We start from the raw sequence: 19,632 nt of genomic DNA, 5'->3' as shown, positions 1-19,632 counted from the left end.
CGCCTTCCAAGGACGCCACCTAGGATGTTGCTGAGGACCCAGCCGCCAAGGACCCCATCGACGCCCTCAAACTCAAAAAATTTTTATTTCTTTTTTCTCTGATGTACATGTCCCCGTGCTCAGGGTTTTAACAATTTGCCCTTTTTCCTTCTTTTATTTATTTATTTATTTATTTTTCTCTGGTATGTATTGAACCGAAAGGCTTTTTTGTACTGCGCCGAGCTTTCGGCTTTGAATGAATGAAGTACCTTTTTCTTCTAAAGCCAAGTGTTGGTGCTCGAGAGTTCTCTTTTTGCTATTTTATCAACGCTGCTCTTACCTCCAAGTGCCGAGGTTGAGCATTCGGTCTGCCCTCCCGGCCGAGGTCAGGCACTTAGCAATTTTTAACCATTTTTGTCCTTGGCTGTCGGCTTGGCCTTGGCATTCGACCGCACAATGTAATAGAGGACCGAGGCCGAGCTCTCATCCGCCCTCGGCTCCTTAGCTAGTTTGTTAGCTTTAGTTACCAGCTCGGGTCGGTTACCACATTAGGCTATGTGACCGAGCCGTCTCCTTGGCCGAGCTCAATGACTTAGAGGTTTTTTGTTTGACTTCAGCCTCCATTCTGCTCGGCCATGGGGTAGGTTAGCTTTGTCGGTCCGCCAGCCTATAAGGGCTGGTCCTACGACCTAAGTACCGACCTATGAGGGTCGGTCTTTGTGGTCAGCCAATCTATGAGGATTGGTCTTACGACTTAGTTGTCGATCTATGAGGATCGGTCTTTGACGTCGACCAGTCTATGAGGACTGGTCTTACTACTCGACTGCTGACCTATGAGGGTCAGTCTTCAACGTCAGCCAGTCTATGAGGACTAGTCTTATGACTCGGCATGTTTTAGACTCAAAACAAACTAAAGAATGAAGGAGAATCTCAATTTATTGACTTTCAAACTTCAAAGTAACGTTTGAGCTTAATCATAAAAGTAGAGGCCGAAGCCGAGTACATAGGTGCTCGACCAAAGTCGAGCTAAACAAAATACTTCATTGAAAAAATTTCTTCAAATTTTTTGAGTTCCAAGGCCTTGGTACCTTTTTGCTCCCCAGAGTTTACAAGCGATACGTCCCTGGGCGAATTTGCTTGGAGACTATGTACGGTCCTTCCCAATTTGGTGCTAACTTTCCTTGCTGCCTTAGCTGAGACACGCTGAGTATTCTGAGGACTAGGTCTCCTTGGCGAAAGTGTCATTCCTTCACCCTTGAGTTGTAGTACCTCGCTGTCTTCTGCTGGTATGCTGTGTTCCGCAGTAGAGCATTCTCTCTTACTTCATCGAGGAAGTCGAGGTTAGCTCTCAGCCCATCTTCATAGGTCTTCTCGTCGAAGTTGAGCACCCGGTACGATGAGGCCTTGACCTCTACGGGAGTGAGGGCTTCTTTTTCGTATGCCAGCCGAAACGGGCTCTCCCCTGTTGGTGTTCTCACTGTCGTCCTATATGCCCATAGGACACTTAGGAGCTCTTCCACCCACCAGCCTTTGGCCTCATCGAATCTCCTTTTTATTACTGCTAGTAGTGTTCGGTTCGACACTTCTACTTGCCCATTGGCTTGTGGATGAGCTACTGACACCAGGCGAAAGTCTATGTAGAAGTGTTTGCAAAATTCCCAAAAGTTTGGGTTGTTGAATTGCGCGCCATTATCCGTGACGAGCACTTTGGGTATTCCGAACCGATAGATGACCTTATCTCGGAAGAATTTCTCCATGTTCTTCTTGGTGATGGTGGCCAAGGGCTCGGCCTCGACCCATTTAGTGAAGTAATCGATGGTAACCACCAAATACTTCTGATTTTTGGATGCCGGGGTAAAGTCTCTGAGAATATCCATCCCCCATATGGCGAATGGAATCGGGCTTAGCATTGGGGTCAGCTTCGTCGTAGGTCAGCTTGGAACAGGTGCAAACAGCTAACACTGCTCGCATGTCTTCACATACTTCATGGCTTCTTCTTGCATTCTCAGCCAATAGAATCTGTTTAAGTTAAAATAAAACCGCAAGCGTACGGGTCAATTGTAGCTACGGGTCTAACACGAGGAGATATACGCCACTCTATTTAACTAACTTAAAAGTAATGCAAAGTGAACCAAAATTAATTATAGCACTAAATTAAACTAATGGCAATTAAACTAACGGATCCTAACTCACAAGCATCTAACCTATCAACTAACGCAAATTGCAAGGAATAAAGGAATAAAAGAAACTTATCAAACTAATGCAAATTGAAAGTAATAAAAACGTAGCCACACATCCACATCCACGTAAACAAAATAACCACATAAAAGAAAAATAAAAAAAATAGAGAGAGAAGAAGAAGAAGAAAGAGAGAATGAGATAGAGGAGAGGGAGAATGAGGTTGAGAGTTTAGAGAATGAAATACCTTGATGTGCTTGAACCAGATTAAACTTGCTTGCATGAATGCTTGAATAAACTTACCATGGCTTCATCTTCTAAATCTCCAAGTCTTGTCATCAACATCAAAACTTAGACTAGGAAGCTTTAAACTAAAACTATTACAACCATTAAACTAGACTTATGAAATGAAAACTATGAACTTGAAAGAACTAATCTTATGAAATCAAAACTAAAAACTAGAAAACCAAAAGTTACAATTTAGAAGGAAAAGAAGAGAAGAAATTACACTCAAAATTTAACTAAAAACTGAATTAAAACTAAACTAAAACTAACTTAAAAACTGAACTAGAACTAACTTCTTACAACCCAAAGGGCAAGGGGTATTTATAGGGGGAAGGGAGAAGAGAGAAGAGGGAAGTGGTATGAGAAATATTTCCTGAGAAAAGAGAATATTCTCTTCTCCCTCCTCCTTTACATTGCCTTGAATCCCAAGAAAAAAAGAGAAAAAAAATAGAAAGAGGGAGAGAAAAGAATCCTACATACATAAACCTTCTATTTATTAAAAAGTAACTTTCTAATTCTAACTTGTGCTTCCTTTTCTTTGTAGATATCTTCTCCAAGCAATGAGATCAAGGCATCTTTGACTTTTTGACCTTCCATAGATGAGAGAATATCTTTCAAAAGAAATCTATCCCAAGTAGAATTCTAAAAGTGCCCTTGAAGAGTTGGAGGAGAGAGAGAGCAAGGGTGATGACTAGGATTCCACTCACAATTAATAAAATGTCAAATCTATCCTTAAAAAAATGTGGAGCATGGGATGCTTATATGGGCCTCACTGTTGTATTCCTTAAGAAAAATCACCCAAAATAGACCCAAATTTTGTCCAATTTGGAGTTCGGGAGCCCAAGATATCTCAAGTTGAAGTTGGACTGCTCTAGAGCCTTCCAAATGGAATCTTTCGGCTGACAAAAAGATAACTTTTAATAATTGCGTTAAGGCCCTTAGAATCCGAACTTGTACTTTACTTTGTCCCTGGCCGACTGTCTATAATTACAAATAAACCCCTATCCACGGAAACGGCTATAACTTCTTCGTTTCAACTCGGAATCAAGTGCCGTTTGAACCGTTGCGAAGCAGACTCGACGGGCTACGTATCCATACTACACCTCCAAATTATGCTAAGGGGCCTACTGTAATCACATTCAAATTTGATTGATTGGCCTGATTCTTTCAGTGCTCAATCCAAACTTGATTTTCTCGACTCCTGGGCACTTCCGGCCATTCTTAGCATCTTTTGCTTCATTTTCAAAAGAATTCACTTAAAACCTGAAAAGCACAAGAAAGCACCAAAGTAACGCTGTCCAAGGTGGTAAAATGTATGCTTTATGCCCTAAGATTTCACACATAAATGTGCTCATCAAATTCCCTCACACTTGAACGTTACTTGCCCTCAAGTAAAGCAAAAGAAAAACTAACCTAGAATGCAGAAAATCCTAACTCGCTTTCGTAGGAATCACGGTTTCAGTTAGCATGTGCAACAAGCCTTTAAACCCCTAGGTTTCCCTTAGTGGACGAGTTTTGTCTCGTGGGTGTTTGCAGTGAATGTACACCCAAAATTCAATTGTAAATAAATGCTACAAATTTTAATTATGGCATAAGTAGGACAGTGCACATAATCCCAAAAAGTACTCAACTAAAGATCAAGGAGCCAAAGGTTCCCCCACACTTGAATTTTATCACCCCACATCAATTCAAGTAACAAGAATGCATCAAGATTAAGGGATCTCCTCATATTTTCTGAACACTACTCACCTTCAGGTAAACCACTCATAGCATCGATGGAACCAAAGACTTAGGCATTGAGTATTGTTGACCATACTTTCTTTTTTCAGGCATTAAGGCAAAAGCTTTTTTTTCTTTCTCAACCACAAACTTTATTTTTACTCCACTACTGTTCTTTGAATTACATGGTGAAGCATACACTCGACACCCAAATACTATATCCATAAGACATTGAGACATTGATGCAAGAGTTTTTTTTTTTTTTTTTTTTGAGTTAAGTTTCCTTCCAAAGAATTTTGATCAAGTCACCCTACTTCATGAGGCACAGTGCCCTATCTAGTCCCAAGGAATTCCACTCTTCATTCTTGTTTATCTTTTTTTTTCTTTCACTTTCACTTTCATGCCTTGTCTTGCCGTAAACAAATTGGTCTCAACTACTAGTCAAAAGATCAAAAGGGTCCATAAAATACATAGAGAAATCTAGCCATCAAATGAAATACTGCTCATATTTTCCAATTCAGTCCCTCTCTTTGGATGCAAACCAATTACCCTCCTTGAAAAGGGATTTCTTTATTATTTCGCATGCTAGGGCACCTAATTCCCTCTCTCTCTCGCTTTGCAATCAAAGAAACGTATGCACAACACCAAACTACCACCACAATCAAAATTCATAAAATTTACCATTCAACCCCCCCACACTTAATTCATACAATGTCCTCAATGCATGCAGAAAAGAAAGAATAAGGATAAGGGATGAGATGAGGGGGCTTACCAGATATAATCAATAAAGATGATCATAAAGAGTCATGACCTCTACAAGAAGTACTAGGGTAAGCAACAAAAATCTCAATCCATGGTCGGTAAATGTAGAAAGAGCTTCAGAACCAGAAAATACTAGACCATGAATTTTAGCAAAGTGAGACATAAGATAGAAGTTAAGCACAACATGAAAATCCGCCCACATGGGACAGTGGAAAATGAAGGCAGTGAACAATAACCCATGTAGACAAATCCTCCCATTCCCTTTCATGGTCAATATAAAATGCATGTCATTATCGTAAAAACCAACCAAGAATGGATCGCAGTAAACATAAAAAAGGATCATGAATATCAGTAACCTCATCAAGATAATCATAAAAATTGGGAGGTTTACTCAAATCAATCCTAGCATTAAAACTATCTGCCCTTTGCATGACTTGGTTTTCCAAATCAGGATCATGATAATATGCTTGGGGAGCATCATGACTAACATTGTCCTCCTCAATAAAATCATCAAACCTAGGAAGTTTGGACCAATCAACATACAGGACAGTCATGGGGAATCAAATATGAAGGGTGGAGGAATGGAGGTGGTATCATCAACACCTTTCAATTCCTCCATATGGCCCTGAAATCCCGAATCAAAATAAAAAAAGAAAGTCTCATCATCTGGGAAATCCTAAAGCACACATACTTCTTCATCCATATCAGGCTGCTTGCCTAACCTGAACACATTAAAATCCACAGAGGTATTACCAAAAGAGAGCTTCATAAGACCATTCCTACAATTGATTTAAGCATTATTGGTAGCAAGGAAAGGTCTACCCAGAATAATAGGGATTTGGTCCTTGAAGTTGGCAGTTGGTTGGGTATCTAAAACAATAAAATCCACAAGAAAAATAAATTCCCCAACCTTCAACAAGACATCCTCAATCATTCCCTTAGGAACTTTAGCCGACCGATCTGCAAGCTGAAGAGTGATTTTGATGGGTTTCAGCTCTCCCAATCCCAACTGTTGGTAGACATGGTAAGGTAACAGGTTCACACTTGCACCAAGATCCAATAAGGCATGATCAATGGTGGTGGTGCCTATAGTGCAAGAGATGGTGGGGCTTCCAGGATCCTTATGCTTGGCTGCTACTGGTTGTGAGATGAGAGAACTAATGTTAGTAGCCAAGAATGCCTTTTTGGGCACATTGGTGGTCCGCTTTTGGGTGCATAAGTCTTTGAGGACTTTAGCATAAGCGGGGACTTGGATTATGGCATCCAGTAAAGGAATATTCACCTGAACCTGTTTAAAAACATCCAAAATTTTCTCCATAGAATGAGACTTCTTGCTAACCAACCTATTTGGAAAAGGGGCAGGTGAGGTATAAACTCTCTCAGGGGTGGTCATTTTCTCTTTCTCAATAGAATCATCTTTGGTTTTCTCAACCAAATCATCTGGAATCTCTTCAGGTTCATCAGACAAACCAGGAACAGTAGGCACTTCAATAGCTTCCTTAGAAGGGGGAGAATCAACAGAAGTATAAGATGGTAAAGACTGAGGTGTACTAGCCTGTTGATACTCACGGCCACTCCGTAAAACATATATTGCATTTACCTGACTGGAGGGCCCTTGATGCTATTGGCCTTATACAACATTGAGTGGAAGAGCTTGGGTACCTTGCTGAATGTGAACCTGATGCCTAGGATTTGGCTCAGGTTGGCTAGGTAACTTCCCTGTTTTCCTCTCATGTACGATGGTGACAAGCTGGGTGAGTTGTCTCTCTATATTGTTTTGACCTGTCATGAGAATGGCTGTCTTATTTTCCATCTCACTCATTCTTGTTGCCTCTCCTGTATTGATAAACCCTGGGGGTGGCTGATAAGGGGCAAGGAGAGGTGGCCTAGCAGAATTAATAGAAGGTCTTAAATAAGGACGAGGGGGAAGGGGTTAGGAGACATTCCTTGCCTTTGTGGTGCATAGTTAGGCCTTTGGACACCAAGCTGGCCTTGATGGTTAAAGTTGGATGGGCCTGCTTAGTTCCCTTGATTTCAAGAGAAATTGGGGTGATTTCTCCATCCTGGATTGTAAGTGTTGCTATATGGATTGGTAAAGGGCAATTACATTCTCGGTGTTGGAATTACCCACAAAGGTGTTAGGGCATTCTTCCATAAGATGTCTAGGGGTTTGGCACCAATTGCATATTGACACCTGGTTGACCTGGTTAACCGGTATAGACTCTTTAAGAACCATGGACTCCAACCTTTTTATGAGGCTGTCAAGTTTGGCCTCTTTCATTGTCGTACCCTCAATAAGATATCCCTTAGTGGTCCGTTCAACCTCTTAGGAAGATTCCCACTCCCTAGTCTTGTCAGCTAAGTTGGTTAAGAATTTTCAGGCCTCATTCTCATCAGAAAAAGAGGTGAAGCTTGCAGGACACATAGATTCTAAAAGCTACTTGGTCTGAAAGTCTATACCATGGTGAGGGCATACTAAAAGGAGGTCCTTGAATCTTTTCATGAACTTAGCAAAGGACTCATGTGGTTTCTACCTGAACTGGAGTATGTCACTCTTGAGTTTATTGGTCTTGTAAAGAGGGAAAAATTTTCTCAAGAAGACAATAGTGAATTCATTCCATGTAGATATGGAATTAGTTGGCAGTCCATAGAGCCACTTATTGGCTTGGTCCTTTAGGGCAAAGGGTATAAACCTAAGCCTAACTGCATCATCAATCAAATACTGGACCTTAATTAGAAAATAGACCTCCTCAAATTCCATAAAGAAGAGATATGCATCCTCATTAGCCATCCCATGGAAATGGGGTAGCATGCTGATGAAGTTGGTCTTGAGTTCATAGTTATTCCCTATAACAACAAGCAAACTGATGCATAAGGATTGTGTAGCCCTGGTAGGGTAAAACCTATCCTTAAGAGTCTTGGGTTGTTGGTAACCCATGGTCAAAGGTGGGGTCAAAGGTGGTAGAGAATGTGGTCTTCTAATAAGACGATTATTTGAATCACGAATCCACATCTTAGTCACCTAAATAGATATGAGGTCTCCTTTAGAAAAATTAAAGAAAAATAAAAGACTTAAAAAAAATACTAAAAACAAGAGGGAGCCCAAGGTAGATAGTGCATCTATCCCTAAAAAATCGAAACAATGGTTCAAAAGCTGTAAGGATGCCATATAGGTTGACAGCAAGGGAAGCCATATAGTCTTCTATAACCACCTACGGGCGACTCCAAGTGGATTCTAATATAGAGTGGAGGTCTACTATACGTATATGTTTCCAACGCTCTCACTATGTCGCTTTCCTGTTATCAAGAGTGGTCACCTCCAAAGATAAGTCACATGCCAATCCACCCCACCAAGTCAAGATGTAGCATCATAGGTAACTTAATCCTATGAGAGACACCAAAATATGGAAGGTTGGAGCATATGAAGGACTTTAGATTGGGCGCACACTATTTGAAACAGAAGAGAAACAAGAAGAGGTTTTCAAAAACTGATTTTCTTTTTTTAGAAAAAGAAGAGAAAAGAATAAACTAAAATACTTCGAACTACTTAAAAATTGAACTACTTAAAAATCAGAAAAATAAAATGGACTATAATCTCCCCGGTAACGGCGCCAAAAACTTGTTTGAGTTAAAATAAAGCCGCGAGCGTACGGGTCAATCGTAGGTACGGGCCGAACACGAGGAGATATACGCCACTCTATTTAACTAATTTAAAAGTAATGCAAAGTGAACCAAAGTTAATTAAAGCACTCAATTAAACTAATGATAATTAAACTAACAGATCCTAACTTACAAGCATCTAACCTATCAGCTAACGTAAATTGGAAGGAATAAAGGAATAAAAGAAACTTATCAAACTAATGCAAATTGGAAGTAATAAAAACGCAGCCACACATCCACATCCACATAAACAAAATAACCACATAAAATAAAAATAAAAGAAATAGAGGGAGAAGAAGAAGAAGAAGAAAGAGAGAATGAGATAGAGGAGAGGGAGAATGAGATTGAGAGTTTAGAGAATGAAATACCTTGATGTGCTTGAACCGGATTAAACTTGCTTGCATGAATACTTGAATAAACTTATCATGACTTCCTCTTCTAAACCTCCAAGTCTTGTCATCAACCTCGGAACTTAGACTAAAAAGCTTTAAACTAAAACTATTACAACCATTAAACTAGACTTATGAAATCAAAACTAAGAACTTGAAAGAACTAATCTTATAAAATCAAAACTAAAGACTAGAAAGCCAAAAATCACAATTTAGAAGGAAAAGAAGAGAAGAAATTTCACTCAAAATTTAACTAAAAATTGAATTAAAACTAAACTAAAACTAACTTAAAAGCAGAACTAGAACTAACTTCTTACAACCCAAAGGGCAAGGGGTATTTATAGTGGGAAGGGAGAAGAGAGAAGAGGAAAGTGGTATGAGAAATATTCCCTGAGAAAAGAGAATATTCTCTTCTCCTTTCTCCTTTACATTGCCTTGAATCCCAAGAAAAAAAGAAAAAAAAAATAGAAAGAAGGAGAGAAAAGAATCCTAGATACATAAACCTTCTATTTATTAAAAAGTAACTTTCTAATTCTAACTTGTGCTTCCTTTTCTTTGTAGATATCTTCTCCAACCAATGAGATCAAGGCATCTTTGACTTTTCAACCTTCCATAGATGAGAGAATATCTTTCAAAAGAAATCTATCCCAAGTAGAATTCCAAAAGTGCCCTTGAAGAGTTGGAGGAGAGAGAGAGCAAGGGTGATGACTAGGATTCCACTCACAATTAATGAAATGTCAAATCTCTCCTTCAAAAAACGTGGAGCATGGGACTCTTATATGGGCCTCACTATTGTATTCCTTATGAAAAATCACCCAAAATAGACCCAAATTTCGTCCAATTTGGAGTTCGGGAGCCCAAGATATCTCAAGTTGAAGTTGGACTGCTCCAGAGCCTTCCAAATGAAATCTTTTGGCTGACAAAAAGATAACTTTTGATAATTGTGCTAAGGCCCTAGGAATCCGACTTCCATTTTACTTTGTCTCCGGCCGATTATAAATAATTACAAATAAACCCCTATCCACGGAAGCGGCCGTAACTTCTTCGTTTCAACTCGGAATCAAGTGCCGTTTGAACCGTTGCGAAGCTGACTCGACGGGCTACGTATCCATACTATTAACACCTCCAAATTATGCTAAGATGCCTACTGTAATCACATTCAAATTTGATTGATTGACGTGATTCTTTCAGTGCTCAATCCAAACTTGATTTTCTCGACTCCTGGGCGCTTCCGGCCATTCTTAGCATCTTTTGCTCCATTTTCACTCACCTAAAACCTGAAAAGCACAAGAAAGCACCAAAGTAACTCTATCCAAGGTGGTAAAATGGATGCTTTATGCCCTAAGATTTCACACATAAATGTGCTCATCAGAATCCTTGCCGAAGTATCTTGTATGCCAATGCTCGGCCACCCATGTGGCTTCCGCATATGTCCTCGTGCACTTCTGCCATAGTGTACTTGATGCCTCTTAGCCCTAGACATCAGAGGAGGGGAGCTGAGAAAGCTCTCTTGTACAATACGCCATCGATCATCGTGTACTTCATAGCTCGGATCATGACTTTCCTCGCTTCATCTCTACTCTCTGGGAGTTGATCGTTCTCCAGATAATTGATGATCGGGTCCATCCAGGTCTGCCCATCTTCTTCAATATGCTTGACACTTTCTTCTTGTAGGGATGGCCTTTCCAAAATTTTAATGTAGACTGATCGGCTCAAATTTGGGAGGTAGACTTCAGCTAGCCGTGAGAGGGAGTCAGCCACAGCATTCTCTTGTCTCGGTACTCGGACCATCTCAAAGTGCTCGAGCTCGGGCTCGGCTCAGGTATGCTATCATCCTTTCATCCTTGGCGTTGTACTCACCATTGATTTGGTTGACCACAAGTTGCAAGTCGCTTCGTACTTTCAGTTGTTGGAGGCTGGGAACTTGAATCTTAGGGCATATTGGATGCGAAACCCCTCGAGGCTAACCAACATCAAGCCTGCTCCACACCCACTGGAATTGCTCGAGCCGTCAACCTTCATGACCCATGACTGTTCACCCTCGAGCTTAGCTTTGGTTTCTCCCATTAACTTGACATCCCGCACCTCGGGGTCAAGTATAGTGCATTCCGCGATGAAATCTGCCAGAGCTTGTCCCTTTATCGCCGTCCTCGGGCGGTAGCTTATATCGTATTCGCTCAACTCCACTGCCCATGCGATCAATCAACCCGACACATCTGGCTTGTGCAGTATCTTCTTGAGGGGTTGATCGGTTAACACCGTGATGGGATGAGCTTGAAAATATGGCCTCAGCTTCCTTGCGGCCGTGACAAGGGCAAATGCTACCTTCTCAAACTTGGAGTATCTCATCTCGGCATCGACGAGAACATGGGTAATGTAGTATATGGGCTTTTGTGCTCGGCCCTCCTCCCTGATCAGTACAGCACTAACCGCGTCTGGGGTAGTGGCGAGGTAAATTTGGAGCTCTTCTTTAGGCTCGGGTCTGGAGAGGAGAGGCGGATTCTCCAAGAACTTCTTCAAGTCTTCAAAAGCTTGCTGACATTCTTCGGTCCATTTGAAATCCTTCGGGCTTCGAATGTTCTTCAAAGTTTTAAAGAATGGGAGACATTTGTCGCCCGATCTCGACATGAACCGTGCTAGCACCGTGACTCTTTCGTTCAGCCATTGTACTTCTCGGATCGTCCTTGGAGGGCTCATCTCTTGAATTGCCTTGATTTTTACAGGATTAGCCTCGATACCCTGTATGGAGACCATGAAGCCAAGGAATTTTCCTGAGGTTACGCCAAAAGCGCAGTTGGCAAGGTTCAGCTTCATTTGGTTCTTCCTCAATATGCCAAAGGCCTCTTCTAGGTCGACCAAGTGATGCTCGGCCTTTAAACTCTTAACTAACATGTCATCCACGTAGACTTCCATGTTTTTACCGATTTATTCACGAAATATGTGGTTTACCAACCGTTGGTACGTCGCTCCAGTGTTCTTCAATCCGAACGGCATAACTTTGTAGCAAAAATTTTCTCGGTCAGTTTAGAATGCTGTGTAGGACTCATCCTCCTCGTGCATCAGAATTTGATTGTACCCGGAGTATGCATCCATGAAGCTCAACATCTCGTGCCCTGCGGTGGCATCTATCAACAGATTGATCTGGGGTAGTGGATACTCGTCTTTTGGGCATGCTTTGTTGAGGTCGGTATAATCGACATACATTCTCCACTTCCCATTCGACTTGGGAACCATTACGACGTTCGCCAGCCAAGTGGGGAATTTTTCTTCTCGGATGAACCCTGATCATCGGAGTTTTTCCACCTCTTCTTTGATCGCGGCTTGGTGGTCAAGGGCATAATTCCTTCTCATTTGTTGGATTGACTTTTGGCTCGGATCAATGTGGAGTCTGTGCTTAGCTATGTTCCTCAGTATATCGGGCATGTCGGCGGCTGACCAGGCGAAGACATCGGCATTCGCCTTCAAAAAATTTTTGAGCTGATTCCTTTGTTCTTCGCTCAACAATGATCCAAGTTGTACTGTCTTTGTTGGATCTTCCTCGCTGAGGGAGAATGGGATGAGGTCTTCTACGGGCCTTCCGCGCCTCTTAGTAAGCTCATCCCACTGGTCTTCGGGGAGGTGTTCAACGCAGATAGCCATTCCTCGGACATTTCCTTTGTTCTGCTTGACAAATGTAGCGTAACACTCTCGGGCCTTCTCCAATCCCGTTCTCCGTGGGGAACTTCAATTTTAAATGCATCGACAAGATGATAGCTTGGAGGGCAGTGAGTGATGGTCGACCAAGTATGGCATTGAAGGCCACTACCGACCGTACCACCATGAATTTGACTTGGACCATCGCTTGGCATGGAGCTTGTCCGAACGTAACCAGTAGGTCTATTAACCCTTTGATGGTTGCTGAGGCTCTTGAGAATCCATGGAGGGAGGTTCCCTCGGGCTTGAGCGCATCATCGCCAAAGCTGAACTGTTAATAGGCGTCGACTGACATTAGATCCACGGATGCTCCCGTATCAACCAATACCCGATGAACGGGTCTCCTCACAATTTCCACCTGCACCACTAAAGCATCATCATGGCGCAAACTTATACCTTTGAGGTCGGCCTTGGTGAAGGAGATCGTTGCTTCAGATTTTGGCCTTTTGCTCTGCATCTCCGCGACCTCGATGAACCGCGCATTCGCCTTGGCTTTCCGCATGGATTCTTATCCGGGCCCTCCCAAGATAGTGTATATGGGAGATCCTTTATCATTGCTCGGCCCGGATCCATCGTCTTTCTTTTTAGCTCGATCCTTGGGTTCGTCGTGTTCGGCCCTTCGGTTGTCTGCCCTCGGCTTGGCCTTTTTCCAATCGTTGTCCTTCGGCCGCTGGCCTCCACATTCTTCCTGGCTCCCCTTGATGTACCACCTCAGGTGCCCCGCTTTGATCAACTCTTCAATTTCTTTTTTCAACTGATAGCAATCTTCGGTGTCATGATCGGTGTCCTTGTGGAAGAGACAGTACTAATTGGGGTTCCGAGATGACCTAACTTGCATCGGTCGAGATCAGCGGATGTATCCCTTGTCTTGAATTTACATCAGGATCTCCTTGCGCGAGGTATTCAAGGGAGTGTAATCTAGACTCTGAGGTCGGTCTATTCTCTGGGCTCGACGATCAGTCTGGAGCACTTCGGCCATGTTTGTGAACTTGTTGCACCTCTCCAGTAGCTCAGCCATATTTTTGGTCAGCTTTCAGGCCAAGTCCTTGATAAGGTCCATGTCAGTGAGTCCGTTGCTCATTGCCGTATGGGCCATGGCCTCATCCAAATCCTTAATATCTAAGGATTCTTTGTTGAAACATGAGACGAACGCTCGAATCGACTCATCGGGTCTTTATTCACACTCAAGAGGTTGACCGTCGTCTTCTTATGCTTCATACTACTCTAAAAAAGCGTGAGGAAGGCTCGGCAAAGCTGAGCAAAGCTTGTGATAGAGTTTGGTGGCAACCACGAGGTCGCCGCGCCCTTGAGAGATGAAGGGAAAGCTCGGCAAGAGACAATCTCATTCCCCCCGTACATGGCATCATCGCATTGAAGTAATTAATATGGTCCGTCGGGTCGGTGGTCCCTTCATATCGATCGAAGGGAGGCGGCTTGAACCCAACCGACAGTGGGGCGGTCATGATTTTGGGAGGATAAGGGTGTCGCCCGACCAGCTAGTAGGCATCCAGGGTTGCCTGTTTCTTCAATCCCTCAACTTGCTCAGCCAATTCTTGTAGCCTCCTTTCTACCTCAGTCTCAACTGCTCGACCATTCGGCTCCTTAGCTCGGAGCCGGTTTTCCTACTCGTCCAGCAGAGGTCGTCCATTCTGCCCTTTGGCTTGAGATCGGCTCGGGTGCTCGTCTGATCCAGGTTGGTTGTTTCGCTCGGCTCGGCCAGCTTCACCTCTTCTTATCTCTCTCTACCCCTGGAAGTTGGACCCGTGGAGGCTCCTCCACTCTTCCTCTCGACGAGGCGGGCTTCAACACCGAGGGCTACGATAAGATCTGTCTCTATTCCTTACGACATGTCTCCTGTTAGGCTCCTCCCGTTGTTCTCGACGTCCTCTCGGCTGCCCATCTTGGATGCCTGTCTTCCCCGAGCCGGCCAGAGAATACCGATCTTCTAGTGACCAAGGCTGCTGGTTCAATATCTCGTCTTGCCCCCGGGCTTCGTCAATGCTCCAGCTCATCTTGTCGCGTGCTCCTATTAGGGTGCGATGGGGAAGTTTTTTGGCTAGGCGGATGAGACAACGCTACTCAGCTCGGCTCGGCTCTGCTCGGCTCTGCGCCGGCCACCATTCTGCTGCTGGTTCCCCTCATTGAGTACTGGGGCCAAAGGGGGCACAACAGGCGGTTGGCCCAACAACCCCGCCTGGGCCATCTAACACATAAAAGTGCGCAACATCTCATTAGTGTGCAACACTTGCAGTTGAAGATCCATGACTTGTCCATTGTTCACCGGAGCTTCTGGGTCCAAGTTTTCCGGCAGGGGAGGCGGCAGTGGCAAATTTAACCCGTTTGGGTTTGGCTCGGTTTGGGGCCGACCCTCTGCTGCCCTATCCAACACGCTTCCCCTGTTTCCTCCATCTCTCGGGGGAACCAGGTTGGCAGTGATGCCGGTGCTGCGTTAAGTTCCTCCCCCACGCGGGGGTCTTCGGATCGTGCCTCACAGCGATGTTACCGGTGGTGGCGACTGTCTTGCTTGCCTATCGGGTTACGGCTCATCCCCACGGGAGGCAGTGCCGTGTTGTCCCGATCTTGTTTGCACGACCATCGTCCTTGCTCTCTTAATTGGCAGAAATGAGGATGACTAGCTGATGTCGTTCCCACAGACGGTGCCAAATCTATTGTAGATGGAAACCTTCGATACGCGGTTCGCCCACGGATGAGCCTTCAAAAACCAAGCGAGCGCAAGAGAGCTGGTGTGGCTCTGGCCTAAGACTCTCCGACGCTTAAGTCAGGTCTCCAATGCAACAGCGTAACAGTTTAGTGAAAGTGAGATGAGCATTTGAGCTCCATACCTGGGTATTTATAGGATGAGATGAGACGGTTGGAGGAATCCTTGTATGGTAAAAGTCCTCTGTTGGTAGGGCTCCTCCACGTGGAGCGGAGTGGAGAGTTATTTTCGGAGTCAGACTCTTAATGAGGTAAGAGTCCTTGTAGAAGCGTAATTCTGTATCATGTTGGGATTATGGTTCGATCCTTATCTCATGATCCTCGGGTGGTGCTGACGTGGCACCGCGATCCCCGGTGGGACGTTATTGATGCTTCTGGGAAAGGCTCGGCCTCGTGCACGACATATGCGGTGTGGGAGTTGCTCCCAAACACGTGTGTGAGCTCGGCTGAGCCCAGGCGCTATGCCTATAGCTGATTTATGGGGGCTCGGCTTAGGACTCTGTAGGCCTGATGCTCGGCCATGGAGCCCAGTCAAGTTGGAGACGGAGGATATCCCCTTCTCTGTCGGTGTCCAATTTAGTGCCATGCATCTGGTGCTCGGCCCGGTCCTTGGCGGGCTAAATGCTCGGTCGCGGTGCTCGGCCAAGAGAGGGATTGAGGTGGTGCCTTTCTTCGGGTGACCGGTTTGGTACAGTACTGAACAGCTTAGCTCAGTCCTCGGGCTCGGTCTCAGTATATCCACGTGGCAACTTCTGGTTGGTTGGGGATTCTATGACTCATCAGTAATTGCATTGTACAGTATAGTATATAGCATGTTATTAACGAATGTCTACAATGGACAAAGGTTTTCTATCATGCCCAAGGCTCTAAAAGCTACAATGATGATGTTTTCTGCCACCTATAGTGATGATGAGGCAGGTGTGGACCATCTAAATTCCAGGGAGACCTCTGGATCAATATCATGTTCAGTTCCCCAGTCATTGTAAGCCTCATGACCCCACCTCTCATCCACAAATACTAGCTCTTAAATAGTCATGGATCTTCATAAACAAACAACAGTTTAAGATTTTTTTTTGCCACATGAGATATGATTATAAGAGAAAACTAGCTTACGAATACATGGCACTTGTTGTAATGCAAACTCAGTTGCCATAAGTCAAAGTTTTGCAGCTCACCCCCATGTTTCACTCTCCATTTCAAGTCATAATCCATGCTCATGCTCGTTTTGTGTGTGTTTTTCTTTGTCACATACACACACACGCATGTGCACACACACACACATATACATAGAATACGTACTTCAACATCTTGTAGTAAATCCTGTACAAGCTCTTGTGTTGCCCAGATAAGACATGATAAGAAATCTCTCCATCTTTCAGAGCTTGCTCCAATTTCTCAATGGATGAAGTGATCATTTCATCATTGAAGGACTTCACAAGCTTGGAAGAAAGTTCTTCATGCTGATCTAGGTTGAGATGTTTAAAGCAAAGGTTTTCAAGCTGCTCCTTCCAAGTTGAGATACCAAGTCGGTTGGCCAACGGAGTAAAGATCTCCAACGTCTCCTTTGCAAACCTCAGTTGCTTGTCCAAAGGCAAAGCCTCTAGTGTCATCGTGTTGTGCAGACGGTCAGCCAGTTTAATAAGAACAGCCCTAGCATCTGCCATTGCAAGAAACATAGTATGCAAGCGGTCTGCTTCAACAGTTTTATCTGCAGTATTGTTTTCTCAGGCAAGCTTGTTCAACTGACTCAGCTTTGATACCTACAAGCATAAACAATAGTTGAAGCTTAAATCATTTTACTATTATAAACATAAAATACTGATCAACATATAATTAGATAAAGAGAGACACAGTCAGTTGTCACCATCACAAACCCATAACAAAGTTTTAGAAGATGAAATCAAAGCAAACTAAATCTTATTCTTACACTATTAGGAAGAAGCAAGTAACTGTCCTCCCCCCCCCCCCCCCACCACACACACACACACCCAAAAAAAGGGAAGGGAAGAGAGGAGAAAATGCAAAATAAACTCTTTTCCAAGTCAAGAATAAGCAATATCATAGCAAATAAAAATATGGCATCTTAATAACATGAAATTGTTACAGAAATATTAGATCGTCATAAATCAATGGTTGTTCATATATAATACACTTCACAGCCACCCATTAGGTAGGGAAGTATACTGCAACATGGAACATCCAATAAATAAGCATGTCTATGTTCCCTATCATGAATTCACATTGACCTGCAAAATTATAGCCCACAGTTTAACGGGAGAAAAGAGAAGACAATGAATCATTGTTTTGTTCGTTCAAAATATTATGAGAGTAATTTTATAAACGAGAAAAGTTCCCTGCATGGGATGCAGGAGCCACGAACAGAAACATTGGGGGATGGAAATGACCGCCCCACCCTCATAAATGGTGGAATATCCACCCCCCAATGTGCCACAGTGCGAGCTCTCATTGGCTGCCGCACTTATGGCCCCTGCACTCCCATGCAGAGCACAATTCCCATTTTTAAAATACCAAACCCCATGGACAGCAGTCAGGAGTGAACAATCAAAGAAGTGTTGGTATATTATCTGGTTTAGATAAGCAAAACACGGCATTAACTCCTATTATTATTGCATTAAAAATATTATTCATCCATTAGAATTCTTCTCCTCTATGTGGAGAATATATAAGAGGTGTAAATGTAATCGGATTTACAAGGATTACAAGAGATTCAAGGAATCATAAGAGATTAAAAAGATATTCACGATCAGATCTAGAATCTTTCAAGAATAGAAATCCATATCACATGTGATTAGAGAAATCCATATCATATGTGTTTCCTAAAATGAGAGGATACCGATCTTGAGTATCCATAACTGATAGGATCCTCAAGATAGGATGATACACCCCCTCAAGTGGAAGGTCAGTGACAACAGAGCTTCAACTTGTCCCTTAGAAACTCAAATCGTACAGTGGAGAGGGCCTTGGTCATTATGTCAGCAACTTGCTCATTTGTTGAAATGAATTGGACAGAAAGTTATTTCTTGGCCATCCGCTCGCGCACAAAGTGGAAGTCAATCTCGATGTGCTTCGTGCGGGCATGAAAAACCGGGTTGGCTGAAAGATAGGTAGCGCCAATGTTGTCACACCACAGGATTGGCGGTGCCTTTATCGGGAAGCCAATTTCATTGAATAGAGACTCAAGCCAAATGAGTTCGGCCGCGGCATCAGCTATTACTTTGTATTCTGATTCTGTAGAGGATCAAGCCACAGTTTTCTGTTTCTTGGATCCACTGGAGACTAAATTGGGGCCAAGAAAAATTACAAAACCTCCTATAGATCTGCGATCATCGCCATCACCTGCCCAGTCGGCATCAGAGAAGGCCTGAAGACGATGGTCAGTGGTGCGATGAATTAGCAGTCTGTGGCCCCTGGTATGCTTCAAATAGCGTAGAATTCTCTTTACCATTCCCCAATGTGCCTCAGTCGGAGCGTGCATGAATTGGCATACGTGATTGACTGAGAAGGACACATCCGGCTGGGTCAGGGTGACATAGTGCAACGCCCCAATGATGGAGCGATATAATATGGCATCCAAAAATGGTGCACCCCCTGAGTCAGAGGGTTTGCTAGTAGTGGCCATGGGTGTTTGAACACCTTTGCAATCGGTCATGCTAGATCTATCTAGCAGATCACCAATGTACCTGGACTGAGAGAGAAATAGCCTGTTGGGGTGTGATGTAGCTTCAATCCCCAAAAAAAAGTGCAATGGACCCAAATCTTTGATGGAGAATTCGGTTGCAAGAAAGGATAGTAAACGAGTGAGCTAGGTCGAGTTGTTGCCAGTAAACAAAATATCGTCCACATAAATGAGGACATACAATGTCAAACCCTGCCCCTGACTGACTAGAATCTTGACTGAAGGACAGGAACCCCTGACATGGCATCCAAGCATACTGTGGAGTATCACCCTAGTGATTGAATTTGATGAAGAAACCCCGAGGATGTCCTCCTACATACCTGTCAGAAGATGGATTGTAGATCCCTGCAGTTGCATAGCCCACAGCATAATGTATTGCCTGGACTTTAGGTATTCTCTTTCCTCTCCATAAATGTGGGTCCCACCCCTAAAAATAGGTGTATAAGGCCTTGGGTGACATGTGGGTGCAAGGCCCTGACCCTGGGTCAAACCCCTATGCAAGCCCACAGAGAAACAACCTTACTGTAATCTCTGGGCGATGCACTGGGCAAT

The 19,632-nt window shown here is 43.5% G+C and overlaps 1 protein-coding gene across 1 annotated transcript; it reads right to left on the bottom strand.

Annotated features, from left to right (window-relative positions):
- Positions 1–16,612: 16,612 nt before the first annotated feature.
- LOC122646329 (probable GTP diphosphokinase RSH2, chloroplastic) lies at positions 16,613–17,128 on the bottom strand. The gene has a single exon (XM_043839864.1). It carries the CDS (start codon positions 17,057–17,059, stop codon positions 16,628–16,630), a length of 432 nt encoding a protein of 143 aa, XP_043695799.1. The 5' UTR covers positions 17,060–17,128; the 3' UTR covers positions 16,613–16,627.
- Between the last annotated feature and the right edge of the window lie 2,504 nt (positions 17,129–19,632).

Source organism: Telopea speciosissima, chromosome 11 (genome assembly GCF_018873765.1).
Source record: "Telopea speciosissima isolate NSW1024214 ecotype Mountain lineage chromosome 11, Tspe_v1, whole genome shotgun sequence".
In the NCBI taxonomy this organism is placed as follows: Eukaryota; Viridiplantae; Streptophyta; class Magnoliopsida; order Proteales; family Proteaceae; genus Telopea; species Telopea speciosissima.
The sequence above is the reverse complement of the archived record's forward strand: the minus strand, read 5'-3'. Positions and strand labels throughout refer to the sequence as shown.

Coding starts and splice junctions, on each gene's coding strand:
- LOC122646329 (XM_043839864.1), bottom strand. CDS start 17,059: ATGTTTCTTGCAATGGCAGATGCTAGGGCTGTTCTTATTAAACTGGCT.